At 34.8% G+C, this 15,820-nt stretch overlaps 11 protein-coding genes across 11 annotated transcripts; 6 read left to right on the top strand and 5 right to left on the bottom strand. All coding sequences in view use genetic code 12, as the record gives it.

The window, feature by feature from the left end:
* Positions 1-442: 442 nt before the first annotated feature.
* DEHA2C08536g (DEHA2C08536p) lies at positions 443-2,488 on the top strand (the record flags this gene model as incomplete). The annotated part of the gene is made up of 1 exon (XM_458049.1): positions 443-2,488. The coding sequence occupies one exon, from the start codon at positions 443-445 to the stop codon at positions 2,486-2,488; it is 2,046 nt and encodes a 681-aa protein (XP_458049.2).
* A 480-nt stretch (positions 2,489-2,968) lies between these two features.
* Positions 2,969-3,991, top strand: DEHA2C08514g (DEHA2C08514p; the record flags this gene model as incomplete). The annotated part of the gene is made up of 1 exon (XM_458048.1): positions 2,969-3,991. The coding sequence occupies one exon, from the start codon at positions 2,969-2,971 to the stop codon at positions 3,989-3,991; it is 1,023 nt and encodes a 340-aa protein (XP_458048.1).
* A 154-nt stretch (positions 3,992-4,145) lies between these two features.
* On the bottom strand, positions 4,146-4,679 carry DEHA2C08492g (putative mitochondrial 37S ribosomal protein MRPS12; the record flags this gene model as incomplete). Its single annotated transcript, XM_458047.1, has 1 exon — positions 4,146-4,679. One exon carries the CDS (start codon positions 4,677-4,679, stop codon positions 4,146-4,148), a length of 534 nt encoding a protein of 177 aa, XP_458047.1.
* Positions 4,680-4,876: 197 nt separating this feature from the next.
* On the top strand, positions 4,877-5,248 carry DEHA2C08470g (DEHA2C08470p; the record flags this gene model as incomplete). Its single annotated transcript, XM_458046.1, has 1 exon — positions 4,877-5,248. The coding sequence occupies one exon, from the start codon at positions 4,877-4,879 to the stop codon at positions 5,246-5,248; it is 372 nt and encodes a 123-aa protein (XP_458046.1).
* A 495-nt stretch (positions 5,249-5,743) lies between these two features.
* On the top strand, positions 5,744-6,075 carry DEHA2C08448g (DEHA2C08448p; the record flags this gene model as incomplete). The annotated part of the gene is made up of 2 exons (XM_458045.2): positions 5,744-5,752; positions 5,848-6,075. The coding sequence occupies 2 exons, from the start codon at positions 5,744-5,746 to the stop codon at positions 6,073-6,075; spliced, it is 237 nt and encodes a 78-aa protein (XP_458045.2).
* Positions 6,076-6,183: 108 nt separating this feature from the next.
* Positions 6,184-8,538, bottom strand: DEHA2C08426g (DEHA2C08426p; the record flags this gene model as incomplete). Its single annotated transcript, XM_458044.1, has 1 exon — positions 6,184-8,538. The coding sequence occupies one exon, from the start codon at positions 8,536-8,538 to the stop codon at positions 6,184-6,186; it is 2,355 nt and encodes a 784-aa protein (XP_458044.2).
* A 148-nt stretch (positions 8,539-8,686) lies between these two features.
* On the top strand, positions 8,687-9,433 carry DEHA2C08404g (DEHA2C08404p; the record flags this gene model as incomplete). The annotated part of the gene is made up of 1 exon (XM_458043.1): positions 8,687-9,433. One exon carries the CDS (start codon positions 8,687-8,689, stop codon positions 9,431-9,433), a length of 747 nt encoding a protein of 248 aa, XP_458043.1.
* Positions 9,434-9,527: 94 nt separating this feature from the next.
* Positions 9,528-11,426, bottom strand: DEHA2C08382g (DEHA2C08382p; the record flags this gene model as incomplete). Its single annotated transcript, XM_458042.1, has 1 exon — positions 9,528-11,426. The coding sequence occupies one exon, from the start codon at positions 11,424-11,426 to the stop codon at positions 9,528-9,530; it is 1,899 nt and encodes a 632-aa protein (XP_458042.2).
* Positions 11,427-11,810: 384 nt separating this feature from the next.
* Positions 11,811-12,740, bottom strand: DEHA2C08360g (DEHA2C08360p; the record flags this gene model as incomplete). The annotated part of the gene is made up of 1 exon (XM_458041.1): positions 11,811-12,740. The coding sequence occupies one exon, from the start codon at positions 12,738-12,740 to the stop codon at positions 11,811-11,813; it is 930 nt and encodes a 309-aa protein (XP_458041.1).
* A 337-nt stretch (positions 12,741-13,077) lies between these two features.
* DEHA2C08338g (DEHA2C08338p) lies at positions 13,078-14,748 on the bottom strand (the record flags this gene model as incomplete). Its single annotated transcript, XM_458040.1, has 1 exon — positions 13,078-14,748. One exon carries the CDS (start codon positions 14,746-14,748, stop codon positions 13,078-13,080), a length of 1,671 nt encoding a protein of 556 aa, XP_458040.1.
* A 527-nt stretch (positions 14,749-15,275) lies between these two features.
* On the top strand, positions 15,276-15,764 carry DEHA2C08316g (DEHA2C08316p; the record flags this gene model as incomplete). The annotated part of the gene is made up of 1 exon (XM_458039.1): positions 15,276-15,764. One exon carries the CDS (start codon positions 15,276-15,278, stop codon positions 15,762-15,764), a length of 489 nt encoding a protein of 162 aa, XP_458039.2.
* Positions 15,765-15,820: the final 56 nt, after the last annotated feature.

Here is a 15,820-nt window from a genome sequence, read left to right as displayed (position 1 = left end):
AACAAAGTCTCTTGAAAATACATAGTATTATTAGTAAAATTACAAGCTTGTTAACGTGGGAATAGATTTATAGATATTTCAAGAGTATTATTATAACAAAGGAAAAGTTGATTATTCGGAAAACAAATCAGGCGTTGACACCATTTTAGTGTAACCAAGAAACGAATAAGAAAATTTCGACGACAAACAAAGAACCGTCGGGTTTAACACAGCAGAATACTTCGAATTTTTTAGCAAAACACCCATTCACAAATAGCAGAAGGTGTCTAGTCAGTGTTGGTTATTTGGCGAAACGCAAATAAGCAAAAGGATATACATTATAGAGACAGACGTCGAGGTGCTATTGTAACATATCTACATTTAGTACTAGCAATTTTGAGTGATTCTGCCATCATTACGTCGGTTAAAGTTGAGATAACGAACAGAATAGCGACACACGTCAATGAGTGATGCAAATGATACGTCGGGCAACTTGAGTCCAGGTTTTGAAAACCTAAATATCCGAACGCCTAAGGCGGTCAATACTGAGAGCACTCAGTCGCCACAGAGGGTATCACATTCACAGATAAATGGTGATATTCAGGCCAGGATATTGGCGTTCCAACAAAAGAGAACAAAGCCAGTGAATGGCGGTCATGGTGCGTTGAATCCAATTTCAAAATCTACGAGCCATTTGAGTGAAGCGCCAGACAAACCATTACCACCATTACCACCTTTACCCACATTGCCAACTATGCTGTTACAACAAAGATCTTACTCTCTGGGAGATACTAGCGATCCAGGCTTGATTCCTTCTCCGATGGAAACAGAAAATATTCAGAATACGAACCATAGTGTAAACCGAAGTATGGGCCAATCTATGAGTCAAGTTATGGGTCAAGGCATTTCTAGAACGTCGAGTTTAAAGAAACAAGAACCACAACAGCTACCATTTGAGTTACTGAAGAAGCCGTCTTTATCCCAAAGAAGAGGAATGAAGCTTAATTTAAGTGAAATGAGTAGTCCCACTAGTGCTAGCTCTCCGGATGACACGAGCCCTATAGGTGATGGTAAAGAGAGCCTGGTGTTTCTGAACGCACCAAAGGGAAGTGTCCTTGATAACAATGCCATGAACACTACTGGCGACTTAACAAGAAGAGTATCAGAAAGAAAAAATAAACCTAACTTCAAATTGAATTTGGCTAATACAGGAGGTCCTGGAGTTAGTGGCATGAATCCACAATCCACTTCAAATTCAAATTCAAATTCGACTATCTCATCATTGAATTCTTCTGGATCATCGTCTACCATGGCCACTAACAATGAAACAAATCAATCCAAGAAGCCTCAGTTGCAAGGATTATTTGCAAATTATTCGAAATACGTTGATATAAAATCTGGCTCGTTAAATTTTGCTGGTAAGGCCTCGTTACATTCAAAGGGGATTGATTTCCTGTCAGGATTGCTGTTCCGGATCTCGTTAGAGGAATTGGAATTCTTAGAAGAACTAGGACATGGTAATTATGGTGTTGTTCTGAAGGTTTTGCATAAGCCAACGGGTGTACTAATGGCCATGAAAGAAGTTAGATTAGAATTGGATGAAACAAAATTCACTCAAATCTTAATGGAATTGGAAATCTTACATAAATGTGACTCGCCATATATTGTTGATTTCTATGGAGCTTTCTTTGTTGAAGGAGCTGTTTATATGTGTATGGAGTATATGGATGGAGGTTCGTTGGATAAGATATATGGAAAGGATGATGGTGTCAATGATGAAGCATGTCTTGCATATATAACCGAATGCGTTATCAGAGGATTGAAGGAATTGAAGGATGAGCATAATATTATTCACAGAGACGTGAAACCTACGAACATTTTGGTCAATTCTCTAGGAAAAGTAAAGTTATGTGATTTTGGAGTTAGTGGTAATTTAGTTGCGTCGTTAGCGAAAACTAATATTGGTTGTCAGTCCTATATGGCCCCGGAAAGAATTAAGTCGTTAAGTCCAACCGACAATACCTATTCTGTTCAGTCCGATATTTGGTCTTTAGGATTAAGTATTTTGGAAATCGCAGCAGGTCATTATCCTTATCCATCTGAAACTTATGGTAACATATTTTCCCAATTAAGTGCCATCGTTGACGGTGACCCTCCAAGATTGGATCCTAAAGCATTCTCTAAAGACGCTCAATTGTTTATCAAGAGTTGTTTAAATAAAAACCCCGATTTGAGACCTTCATATGCTACGTTGTTAAAGCATCCGTGGTTGGTGAATCATAGAGATATTGATCCTCATATGGATAAATTTGTAACAAAGAAGTTGGAAGAACTCGAAGAGCAAAAGAACAAAAAGAACTTAAGCAGATCCAATAGTGTTAATTCCTCAACTACCACTGCCAAACCTCCAAAAGAGAGTGTCCGCTCTCTATTGAAAGGAAAGGTTCAAGCTCCTGCGTTGCATAGAGGCGGGCTAATGAATTCCAATAGAAACAGCGTTAATCGATAATTGTGATTTAATGATGTTCAATAGAATTTATTATCGAAACATATTTGTATTATATTTTCCACTATGTTAATTTATTAACTATTAGTAAAAACAAGAACACAAACAAAGATTTTATATTGTAATTACATCTGCTATCCTTGAAGAATTGGGTTTACATTCAAAGGTTCTTATATCTTTGACGAACTTAAAGAGGTTTCTGCTTCATTTCTTATAACTTTGTAGTTATGTATTGTTATACACCTTTATTAATTGTGTTATGTATGTATAAATTATACTATATCGAAATACACTATCGAGACATCCCTAATTAGTAGTTTGTAGAATTGTTAGCCTACTAATGAAGTGTATCTCGTAGCCATAGGTATTCTCTATATTATACAGACATGTCGCGCGACATTTTTATTCTGAATGAAATCGAGTTAACCCTTGATCAATAAAGGATACTTTAGAACAGAAATAACATCTTCAAAGACAATTATAATGTTACAAATAGAACATAATAACTTATTGATTCAAAATACTTTGACGGATAGAATATTTCCTAGTCCGGATGCTCCTTTGAAATCTTTAGATAGAATTGTTTCCGATTTTGATTTTACTACGTACCATATTTCGACATTACCAGATAATAGAGAATTGATCCTTATTTCTGTATACTTAAAGTGCTGGAGTGATTTGGTTAATTATGGGGTCGAAGCCTACTTGGGAAACAAGTATTCCAAATACGAAGGACCTTTGACCACTTTACCGAGCAAAGATATCGAGTCTAATTATAATTACTCAATGGTTTTAGATTTGAGTCAATTAAGTAGTAAAGACGATGAATTTAAGAATCAATTGATTGAAGATTTATCATTTTTGAAAAGACATTGCATGGCTGCCCCATTCGAACAAGCCTTTAGCAGATATGACGAGTTAAGTGAAACATACGCTAGCAGTAACACGTATGCCGAGGAGATTCAAAGTGAATTAAAGAATGAACAGGTGTTAACTATTAATTATCGTGGTTCAGATGAGAGCATTTACATCAAGCCTTCCTTCGACAGAGTTACCGTAATTTTCTCTACTATTTTCAAAGATGAAACAGATAAAATCTTCGGTAAAGTTTTCCTCCAAGAATTCGTCGATGCAAGAAAAAGATCAGTTCAAAATGCCCCACAAGTATTATATTCCCACAAGGTACCTCCGTTGGATATTCAACGTGTGGTTAAGAATTATGACGATGATAACAAGGGTTACGTTACATTTGTTTTATTTCCTAGACATTTAATTAAAGGGGACAGAAGAGATAATTGTATTTCTCATATTCAGTTCTTCAGAAACTACTTTCATTATCATATTAAATGTTCTAAAGCGTACATGCATTCGAGAATGAGATTTAGAGTTAAAGAATTCTTGAAGGTCTTAAACAGAGCTAAGCCAGAAAATATCGACGATGACGGTAAAGCGATTGAAAACAGAAAGACAGCCAGTGGTAGAAGATTCGACTCAACCAGGGTTTGAGCCTTGAAGATAACATACTAGACTTTTATGTATAATCAGTAACGATTTGTTCACACTTGTTTTGTGCAACAGAAACCAATAAATTTACCGAATTTAGTTTATTAAATATTTACAGACTTATCAAAATATATACTTTGTACAGCACCTTTATTACCTAACTATCCTTGGGCTTCTTAACACCGTATTTTGATCTCGACGTAGTTCTGTTAGCCACACCTGCTAAATCAAATGCTCCTCTCACCAAACGATATTTCACACCTGGCAAATCTTGCACTCTTCCTCCTCTCACTAACACAACATGATGCTCTTGTAAATTATGTCCTTCTCCTGGAATTAAACACGAAATAACGTTACCGTTTGATAATCTTACACGACAACACTTTCTTTGTGCTGAATTTGGTTTCTTTGGCTTCACAATCATAACACGCAAAACAACCCCTTTTTTAAATGGGTTTGTATCCAAATGTGGTGCTTTGGAAACGTATGGCTTGACAGGTTTTCCATGTCTACCACTCTTTATTTGGTTTAACGTGGCATATCTTTTTTGTTGGTTCAAAAGACTGAACTGGTTATTTATAGGAATATTACTTCTGATAGACGCCAAATAAGACGTAACAGGTGCTACTCTGCTGAAGGTGGATACAGACTTGATTGGAGTCTTGTAAATATTTACCAATGATCTAATCATTCCGTTATTTGGTGCCGTTTGTCTACTCTAATGTCGATAGTGTGCTGATTTAAGTCCCGGCATTGAAAAATTAATCGCAGAATAAAAAGGTCGTGCGCTTTTGTTAGCGATGTTCAAAACTTCAACAACCACTTAAAACTGATTAATTTTACTAAACAGACTATTAAACACTACAAATCAAACACATTAGATACATTATGTTTAGATCTACTTTATTCAGAAGCCTTAGAACACCATTAGTTAGACAGCCAATTGCACCTGCAGCAATTTCCATAACAAAACCATCATTTGTTCGTTTCTACGCTGGGTTCCCAGCTTTATCTAGAGATCTTGCCAAAGAGAGAATCGTGGAATTATTAGAAGGATACGATAAGGTCGATAGCGCTAAGGAAATCACTGAAGAAAGTGCGTTTGTACAAGACTTGGGTTTGGACTCGTTAGACGTTGTCGAAGTGGTCATGGAAGTGGAACACGAATTTAACATCCAAATCCCAGATCACGAAGCCGACACATTAAAGACTGTTGGTCAGACCGTCGACTATATCCTCGCCCAGCCTGATGCTTGTTAAGAGCCCACGAGTCTAAGAGTACAGTCGTGCCGGAAATCTTCTTAGTACACATGCATTGTTTTTTATTCTTATTTTTACCATCGTGATTTCTTGCTTCAATAGTACATATATCTGGTTGAATGTGGTTCATAATTGAAATGATAGAGACCTTTCGACGAAGCTACTATTGCTTTAACTGCCTACGTTAATTAAGGTATATTTCATCATCATTTGTGATGGCTATATATTCATATTTTATAGTCAAAAATTTAAATTATTGTATACCACTAGCTACTGTAGACGAATCTCTGGCCATAGAAGCTTTAGATATCTTGGGCTATCTGCTCTGTGAACGATTCGTTCTTTGGTAGGTAGGCATCGTATACTTCATTCTATAAAACAAATCACGTGCTATTTTTCAGCCAATCGAATTCCAATTAAATTAATCCACTACAATTGATATAATAAAACATTCTGCTCCAACTAACTACAGTTATCTTTAATAAATATTGAAAAATGGTTTCTGTAAGTATTATTGATTATTAGAAGGACTTAAGCATTTGGGAGATGATTCGTTTCGAAGCGTATTAAGATGAAATTTACTAACGTGAAAAATTAAGTACATTAGAGCTCCAGCTTACAAGACAGTTAAAACCTTTGCTGGTTTAAACTTGCCACTTATTAAGCAATACACACCTAACTTGATCCTTTGGGGAGGTGCTGCTGCTGCAGGTGTTGCCACTTTCACAGAAGGTATCCCATTATTCAAGGATACTTTCTACTCTAAAATTCCATACTTTGGTCAACACTGGATTTACAATCCAGATCCAGAAGAAGTTCCTGTCTAATTATGCATACTTAGTTATATGGAATTATGTGCTATATTATTTATTTACATAGTTGGATTTCATTGAAATAATAAACACTAGAGTAATATTTACATTCATGTAAGTGTATTAGGGTATATAAGAAAGTGATTGACCGTCAAGTTCTCTTTTAACGAATTCATTCTCTATTAAGTACTCAAGATTGGACTTAAGGTCTGCTATGGTACATGGCCCGTTTTTTTCTACTAATGGTAGGGTTTGGGTCAATAAATCTAGATACGAGATTCGTTTGGCACTTTTCATCACCCGAACTAAGGCGCTTCTAAATTCAACACTTCTATTTCTTTCAAGCGCCTTTGTTGCGTCGCTATCAAACAAGCCAGTTGATATTTCTCTATCTTTTGAAAGAGTAATTTTTATTTTTGTTGCTTTATCCGTAAATTTTGAATTGAATGAGTACGTTGCATTATCCTTAAGTAATATTCTGTATTTATCAGACGATAATGACCCTAGTACCTTTTTCAATAACTTATCACTTATATTCGAAAGTGCAAATATTTCGTCGTAAGTATAGCTGTTCTTGTCATTGAATAATAAAATGACAATTGCCTGTAACAAATTTACGTCTAATTCCTTTTCGCCATTATCAAAGTTCGCTTTGATGGTTAATTGATGCAAAGGATAATGACTCCAATCAAGAGTACGGTTTTTTAATTTTTCGTCCGAATTGTGATACAACGCAGTAAAACTATCAAGTATGGTTGTAAGCTGAGGCAGTAGAATAATATCTGAGTCCAATTTAGGCATTTCAGGCCAATGCTTTTGTTCTAAGACTAAAGCAGTAAAATCAACAGTGCTGTCATCCAAAGTCATCAGAGAATATTTTTCTTTTGACAACTCTAGATCTTTAAACATTATTTGCAAACCAACAGTTTCTTCTCCTTCACCAATAAGCTTCAAGAATGATTCTACTAACTTCCTTTCTAAACTATAACTCGGGGATTTTCCTAAAAGTAATCTCTTCGACAACTCCTTCTTGTAATGAGAAATGAAGTCATTTTTATTATTTAGAGCCTTAAAGATAATCAATACATGTTGTTGAAATTCATTGAAGGATAAATTTATACTTTCATCCTTGTTCGATTTTTTATTAATATTCTTGAAGAATGAATCACAATACTTACATAACTGGAATATTATTAAAGTATTAATCTTCTTCTCATTGAACGATTTCGTAAAGGACTTTCTGACTTCAAATTCAAATAATTCATTCTTGTTAAATTTGTCACCAGCAATGCTTTTGTATTTCAAATTGGATTCAACTAATAATGGAATTATCTTTTTCAGGTTTGACTTATTACTATCGATTATCTCCTTAATTGAGTGTATTATATGCTGACCCCATTCATAAACAAAAATTGACATTGCATCTAGTTGATATTCGTCTAAGGATCTCCCACAATAATCATATATGATTTCAAACTGCTTCAAATTTTTATCATGTACCATGAAGGGTATACAGCTCCTAATCATTGTATTGAAATTTTGAAAAATTAGAATCCACTTGAGTTTCAGTAAAAATTCTATCAAAAACTCTCTCTCGTAACCACAATCCTTAAAAAAGGTCATTTCCCTTGATATCTTTGTTAAAGCTATATGTATGTATGTTTCAGGCTTTTCAATCCACAAGTCTTTTAATGAATTATAATGCGATATTATCAGATTTATAAGATCGGTATGTAGCCTTATTTGGTGATTGAAATTCAATTTCACTAATACCGTTGATAGATGTTTAGCAAGTTTTAAATCTCTGATATCTTCAAATTCGCCAACCTTTTTTAACAATTGTATATGCTTGCGAAGAGTGATATCAGCTAATCTATTAGTGCCTTCATTATTATCCGCTAGGAGCCCCTCAACAAACAACGTCATCCCGAGTTCTAAGATCATTTTTCTTGAAGGATGTTGCATTAAATAACACCGATCCAAATAAAGAAACAACTTACTCAACAACTGAAGCTTATGTTTCCATTTTTCATATATTTCCAAGTATTTCGTTATTGATTCACTTAATGTTAACAGATTATCCTCTAAGATCCTTGTAATATCAGGCTTTATATGATAATGGAAATGGTCTTCCAATTTTAATTTCAAATGATCTGCCAATATTGATTGCTCAATATGCTTGAATCTGCACAAGGATTCAACACCTCTGTAGTATATATCGAAGCTGTATTCGAGCTTTGATTCTTGTAAAATCAAGTCTATGACCTGATGTACTAGTATCTTAACCTTTTCTTTTTGAGCTGACAAATGTGATTTGTTAACCTGTTTTATATTCGGCTTCTTTCGTTTATTATCATTTCGAAGACTAGACTCATGTCTCGAGTGGTTATTAGATAAATGAGATGAAGTCGGGGTTTTAGAAATTGAAGAGTTTGCACCACCAAAATCTAATACTTCTGACCTAGTCTCTTCGGTCATAATATGTCTTATACTTGTAATGTTCTATTCGCTCGGGTATTAAGTTGTATAATAGTTAATGGTATAATCTTTTTATTTTGTTATCGCGATTTAGAAGAATTAGAAAATTGTATGCTAAATAAATTATATTAAAACATAACTAATCAAAATGACAGAAAATGCAGATGGTAATTCATCTAATACCCCAAGTATAACAGAAATAAATGATCCAAAGCAGCTTACAGCGGTTTATAAGAAGAACGGGTCGTTCGATCAACGTAGAAAGCTATTATTAGAGGATTTTAAAAAGTCAGAAACTCATTCGAATTTGCTATTGAAATTGAAATTAATGGTCGAAAATAAGATAAAAAATGACCCCTCAATACTAATGAAGAATAAGGGTAAAATGGGAGCATTGATACAGGGTGGTATTATAAATGATCATATGCAACAAAAAACAGTAAATTCCAAAAACGATAATAGCTTATTGAGTATAGTGGATAAAGATATTCAAGAGAAAATAATAGACTCGCCAGAATTCCATAAAGAATTAAAGGATGAATTAAAGAATACAAAAAGAATACTATTAGGTATAAGTGATGAAGAATATGCAAAACAACTAGAAGAAGAAAAACGCCAAAAAGAATTAGAATTGGAGGAAATAAAGAGACAGGATGCAGAAAAAGAATTAGCATACAAAAACAACTTCAAAGTTAAGAACCTTAACACAAGTCATAAAGTCACGAAACCACCTAGGTTTAACTTCTCAACGAATAGGAACAATGACAGGCATGTAAGAGATAATTACCAGAGTCCTGGTAATGATATTTCCAGTAATGCTAACAAGAATACTGGTAATAATAGTGCTGGTGAGGATAACAAACAGAAGCAAAATGTTCCTTACTTAATGTATTAGTATATAAAATTAGGAATATATTTAATCACAAACAAGACAAAAACAATAATATTTCAAAATATTATAAATACAAACTAACAGTGATAGAAATGCATTAATCATCGGTATCAAAAATTTCATTAGCAATAAGCATCAACTCTTCAATAACTTTACTTTTATAACTTAAATCTTGAGGGCTCATTGAATTATCATTCAACAATGCCGGTCCCCATATTATGGCTAAACTCTTGGTTGTCATTCTATTTGGAGCTTCATCAGCTGCAACTTTATTTAAATGGAATATCAAAGCTCTTAATGTAAAATAAGCACCATCAGGTAAATTGAAAACTAAATGATGTAATTTTTTGGCGATATAGGTTTCATCCAAGGATTTGACCGTTTCAATAAACGACTGATAATATTCTTTAGTCAATAATGGCTCTGGCAAACTAGTAAAATAACACTTTAATAATGATGCAATGCAATATATGTCAGCATCCAATACATTATTTGGATCGATATTATTACCTATCAACAAATAATTAGTAAATTTTTGATCAATAGAATCTTTCAAATTTTGGACTGTAGTAACATTACCACTCTTTCTATATATCCCCTCGATGTCCATGCCGTAATTCTCGATTACTTCAATACATTTTTTGACTACCAATGGAACATTATCAATGCCTGCAAATTGAATTACATTTTCGATTGAAGCACCAAATGTTGGTTGTGTTGCTTGATTTAATTGTGAACTTAATGATCTTGGACCATTCAAATCAGGAGTGTTAGGACTGCTTGCTGGGTCCAATGAACTGTATGTTTGGTTGCCTGGCTCATTATCGGCGTGCTCATGTGAATCAGAATTAAGCTTAGATGCTTGTGCGTTTTTATTTGATGGTGCTGAAAAGGATGAATTGGTAGTATTATTGGACATATTAGCATTGTTTATCGCTTTGGTATTGTTTGTTATGCTCTCGCCACGGTTGCTGCTAGAATTATTAAAACCAGGAGCAACATTTGTATTATTGGTACTACTGCTGTTATTCAAGAAGGGCTTGCTAGGCTTCTGGGTTTTGGCTATCGACGGATGCACTCTGTATTCAACTGGGACAAGTGACTTATTTGATGGCAGCTTTTCATACTTGATCAAATAATTATATAAGTCTTTTTCGTTATCGATAGAAGATGCCAATGCTTTCATAGAAGTTTTCGACGAACCTTCTTGTCTCAAAGGTGAAATTAGAACACCTGAATTCATAATCAAATTCTCATTCCATGTTGCATACTTTTGCAATTGAACATTCATAGCAATATCCATTTCCAAAATTAAGTTCTTTAACTTCTTCGAACTGGCTGGTCTATGCATCATCAAAATTTCATCCTTTAACTTTTTACAAGTTGTAACTCTCAGCTTATAATCTTGATCAGAAGCATCCACTTTTCTTTGTAAATCGTCTTCCTGTTGCTCTGCTGATTTGTTCTTCAATGAAAAAGACTTCTTATTTGGATCAGATGCTTTCAACTTTTCCAAATCATCGCAGAGATGAAAGTATTTTTGTTTTGCCTTTTCAGCTGTCATTATGGCGTCCAGACATTCCTTTTCTTTTCTCTTACTTTCTTCCTTTATAGTCTTTCTTGATCTCGAAACTGTGCCAACTAACGATGTCAATTCATCATACATAACATTCAACGCCTTAACATATGAACTACCCACGTTAAATAATTTCTCGTCAAATTCAATAATTGAGTCCAATTTATTACTGAAAGAGTCATTTTTTAATTTAGCTGAACTCTTCATAGTAGTTCTTGTATGAGAGGCAAATTTCTTTAATTGATTGTAATGTTCATCTTCGATTAATGCCTTCTTTTTAACAAACTTGGAGAATTCCTCTCCTGTAGTTATACTTTGTTTGAGTCTATTTAACAATACGTCTAAGCTTCCATCGCTATTGAGAAAATTCTGTATTCTATCTTGATCTAACAATGTAGATGATTCAGCATTTGTACTCATCTTTTAATGTCAATATTTTAACTTAGAGAACAGCTGTTTTACTTGAGAAACCTATTTATGGATTGATTTGACAACGAACCGAGCGCGATCTAAGCATTTAAGATTCAGACGTGAATGATTGTTAATGATTTTCAATTTGTAGCCAAATATGAAGAGTTAAGGTTACAGACTATTACTTGGGAATAATTTATATTTATTTATCGAAGAATTATACTAAATATAATAACACTCGGCATTATGTAGATTAGTCGAGTGAGTTGTTAAATGAACCATAGTAGTTATCAACAAATGATAAGTAGACAAGTATGACATATATAGGTGACGTAATATACTTGTACTAAACACAGTAAGCACAAGCAGTCGTAGGCACGATGGTGATCAGCCTTAGCTAAAAATTGTACTACCTCTTTTCTCGTCGTCACCGCCAAAGGCAGTAACACCATGTTCCACATTAGCCACCGAGAATTCTAAATCGTCTACCGTTATCATATCCCAGAACTTATAGATCATCATAACAGTAAAGATGTTACAAGCACTTCCAAAAAACAACCCGTCGATGTAATGGGAAGCACCACGACAAATATCGTCACTGAATTCATAAGTCAACACTTGGCCGGCAACAAAGAAGAATACCCCCAACAAGATGGCACCCAAGGGCCAGTATGAATCGAGAGCAAAAACAACAAGTACTATCTGAGATATCACATAAAATGCCAATATAATAGCATTAATAAGGTACGTGATCACAAACATGGCCATCGTCTTTCTGCTGTCTAATGCACTATCCCAGCTCTTGAAAGTAACCAAAGCCACGATAAAGTTAACTACGAACCAGCAGAAACAGATCACTCTTAACGACCACATCGATTTTCTCGATCCATCCTCCCAAAACTGGAAACATAAGAGTCCATTATACAAAATACAGATACACGATGCACTGGCTAATCCTAGCTGAACGGCCACAAAATACGCATAACTGCCGGACGATGGTGGCGATACACCACAATCAACAACTAACGAGCTGACAATCAAACAAATAATAAGATAAAAAAAGAAAAGCATCTCGGTTCTACCAATAGCTGTGTACTTTGCTCTAACATTAAATATAATAATCAACAAGATTATCAATCCACCAAAATGAACAAATGCATTTCCTATTTGGAACACCATAGTGTTAGCCAACTCTACCGATCTAGCATAGCAATCTGGAACTATACCTCTAGTAAAATATGACGTCTCATTGACTGATCCCACCACGGAACACAAGGGTAAGGAAGTAATATTACATATGGTATCAAAATTTCCAAATGCCATCTCGTTCTATAAAACTCTAGAAAGCCCTGTAAATTCTTTGATATTCTATGATGTCGATTTAAAAAAGTAAAAAACGTATACTAAATCAGAATTTTTTTAACAACAAACGAGGCGATATTTTTAGATTAGGTACAATTTTTCATTTACGCAATCGAGCCATAAATTAAATATATTGGAACTAGACTACAAGATTTAGTATCAAAACAAATTGATTATATATGAAATAGAACGTAAGCACATAAAAGTTGTATAAATAAATAGATGATAGACGACAGACTAATATATAACCCTGAAAACCTACGAATTGAAATAGGAAGATACTATGTACATGAGACCACTAATATTGATATGGTGGTGGTGGTGGTACCTCGAAAACATTATGCTGCGGCGAGCTGCAATTTTGTCTAAGGCTAGCTTTATCAAAATCCAACTTCTTCCATTGGTCGATGTTCTTCGAATCAACGGATTTGTTATTGATAGACTTGATATCAATGTAATTGTTAGATTTTTTATTCATTAATCTGTCTTCGTCGTTTTCGATATGGGAGGTGGAGATCTGTTGGTTGCTGGTAAAGTTGAAGTAGTTATTACCCAATCCTACACCACGTAACAAGGAAGAGTTAGGGTGGTGAGGAGAGTTCGTATTTGAGTTGCCGTTGGCGTGGAAATGTGAATGCGAGAGAATAGGCTTTGAAGTGTCGATACTGATATCCCTTGTACATCTCATTGGTTTGGGTTGCTTTAAATCAATCAAATTCGCATGTTCTAACGAGACGGGACTTTCAAAAGTAGAATGTTCGATCGTGGAATGTTCCATTGAATCATCTATCAAAGTAGACACTTCGCTGTATTCTGGGGTTTGGTCCAAAGGATTAGCACTGCTTGCCTTCTTAGATTTCTTTCCACCTAGTTTGATGACCCTCCTGTTAGGCTTTGACCCATTGTTATTACTATTCAATTTATTATAATAGCTGCTGGTTTGAATGCTGGAGATTTCGGTCAAAATATTTTCGAGGTTGTTATTATTATTGATTAGCAAATCGATTGGAATGCAGTTATTATTTTGAGAGGGAGCGATGTTGTTGTTGACGTTAACATCGGGCAAATTAAGATTTAAATTCAAAGTGCTGACCAAGTTTGGCAAATGCTTGTTAAACTTTTCCAAGTGTGATCTTTGTACAATATTCTTTAACTTTGGAATACTCAAGTTTAAGGTTTCTCTTGAATTGAAAAGGTTCATGTTCTTTCGTAAGTTGGTGCTGGAATAATTGAATTCCGAATTGACATCGTTAATGGATATTTTCTCTAAGTCTTCTGTATCGAGATTGTTCATCTTGCTCTTCAATTTAGATTGCAAGTCACTGAAATTGGATTCGTTCAACGAAGTATACTTCAATGACAATTCATGGATCAACGTTGGCAATGTTTCCCTAAATAGATCTCCGATCTGGTCTTCAATCTGGCTTTGCAAAAAATTTGCCAACACCTGCACGGTGTCGAAAGTTGATGATACTTTGATCGAATCCAACGGATCATTTCTGAACACAAGAGTTAGTCCCTTGGTCTGACTAAACACAATTATCCCAATCCCCGATATCTTGATGTCGCTGAGTTTCAAATCTAACGGTAATGCAAATGGATCGTTACAGAGAAGAAAATCCGGCGTCACGAAATTGTTCATTTCATCAAACTGATTCACCTCTCTGTCCAATGAGTTCGAGCTGTATATCTTGAGTGGGTTGGCCTGAACCTTCGTATGCAACGTCAAATGGAAATCACCTTCGTAGTTTATCTTAAAAATCCCCCTAAACCTGTCTTTATCCAATTCTCCAATCTCCAAAATCTCAAAACTGGGCCCCACCTTTCCAAAATTTAAATCTTTAATCTGAATGCCCGACGCAAGGATGTTCGGTCTCTTCCCCGAATTCAATGCATCCGTCAATAACTCTTTCGTCCATGAACTTAATGACTCTGTCTCTAGCGAGTTCCAGTTCACATTAAATGACATTTTGAATTATAATGTGTGTAATTTTACTGAAAACCCTGACGTTTAAATTTTTTTTTTTTGCGATGTACAAACACAGAATATTCTAGACCCTATGATTTATACGTTATTTCAGATATCCTATTGTAATACTATCCTTAGTGTTCCACTATTTTTTGTATCTAATGCTATTCGCTTTGTAAATTTAAACCGGTTAATTTCACTAATAAAGAACTATAATAAACATTCCATTAGTCATGGAGAAGGAGTAGTTTTAAAACGCAAAAATCGTGTGATATGTAAAACTTACACAAAATCGATTTTTATTCTTCCTATACTACCCGGTGTTGTGTAATATTTGCTTATTGACCCGATTGGTACCGCCGGGAGATAATTATGGTGATTTATTATATAAGCATCGGACAAATATTGAAAATTGGGACATATTATGTAAGCTTATGATTAGAACTTTCTACTTAGTATAGACGAAGAAACCAACTACTCATCTCATTGGCAATAGACACAACGAGACGAATAGAATTGCATTGTTGATGGATAAAACGAGTTTCTACGACTTCAAACCGTTAGATGTATACGGCGAGGTGTATGATTTCAGTCAATTGAAGGGGAAGGTGGTGGTGATTGTAAATGTAGCGAGTCTTTGTGGATTTACACTGCAGTACAAAGATCTTGAATATTTGTATAAAACGTATAAGGAGAGGGGATTTGTTGTGCTTGGATTCCCATGCAATCAATTTGGGAGTCAAGAACCGTATACCGAACGAGAGATTTTGCAGATATGCGAAAAGAAGTTTGGAGTTACGTTTCCTATAATGGACAAGATTGAGGTTAACGGAGAGTGTGAAGATCCGCTTTATGGATATTTGAAGAACGAGCAACGGACGTCTCTCGGGTTCAAAGGGATTAAGTGGAATTTTGAGAAATTTTTGATTAGTAGAAGTGGTAGAGTAGTCAAACGTTACGACTCGACAGTAGCCCCGCTAAACTTCGAGAAAGCTATTGTAGAGCTACTAGAGTAATTCACTAAAGTTGATGTGGATCACTATATAATGTATATAACATGTAATATATGAAT

The sequence above is a fragment of the Debaryomyces hansenii genome, assembly GCF_000006445.2.
Source record: "Debaryomyces hansenii CBS767 chromosome C complete sequence".
Taxonomy (NCBI): domain Eukaryota; kingdom Fungi; phylum Ascomycota; class Pichiomycetes; order Serinales; family Debaryomycetaceae; genus Debaryomyces; species Debaryomyces hansenii.
The sequence above is the reverse complement of the archived record's forward strand: the minus strand, read 5'-3'. Positions and strand labels throughout refer to the sequence as shown.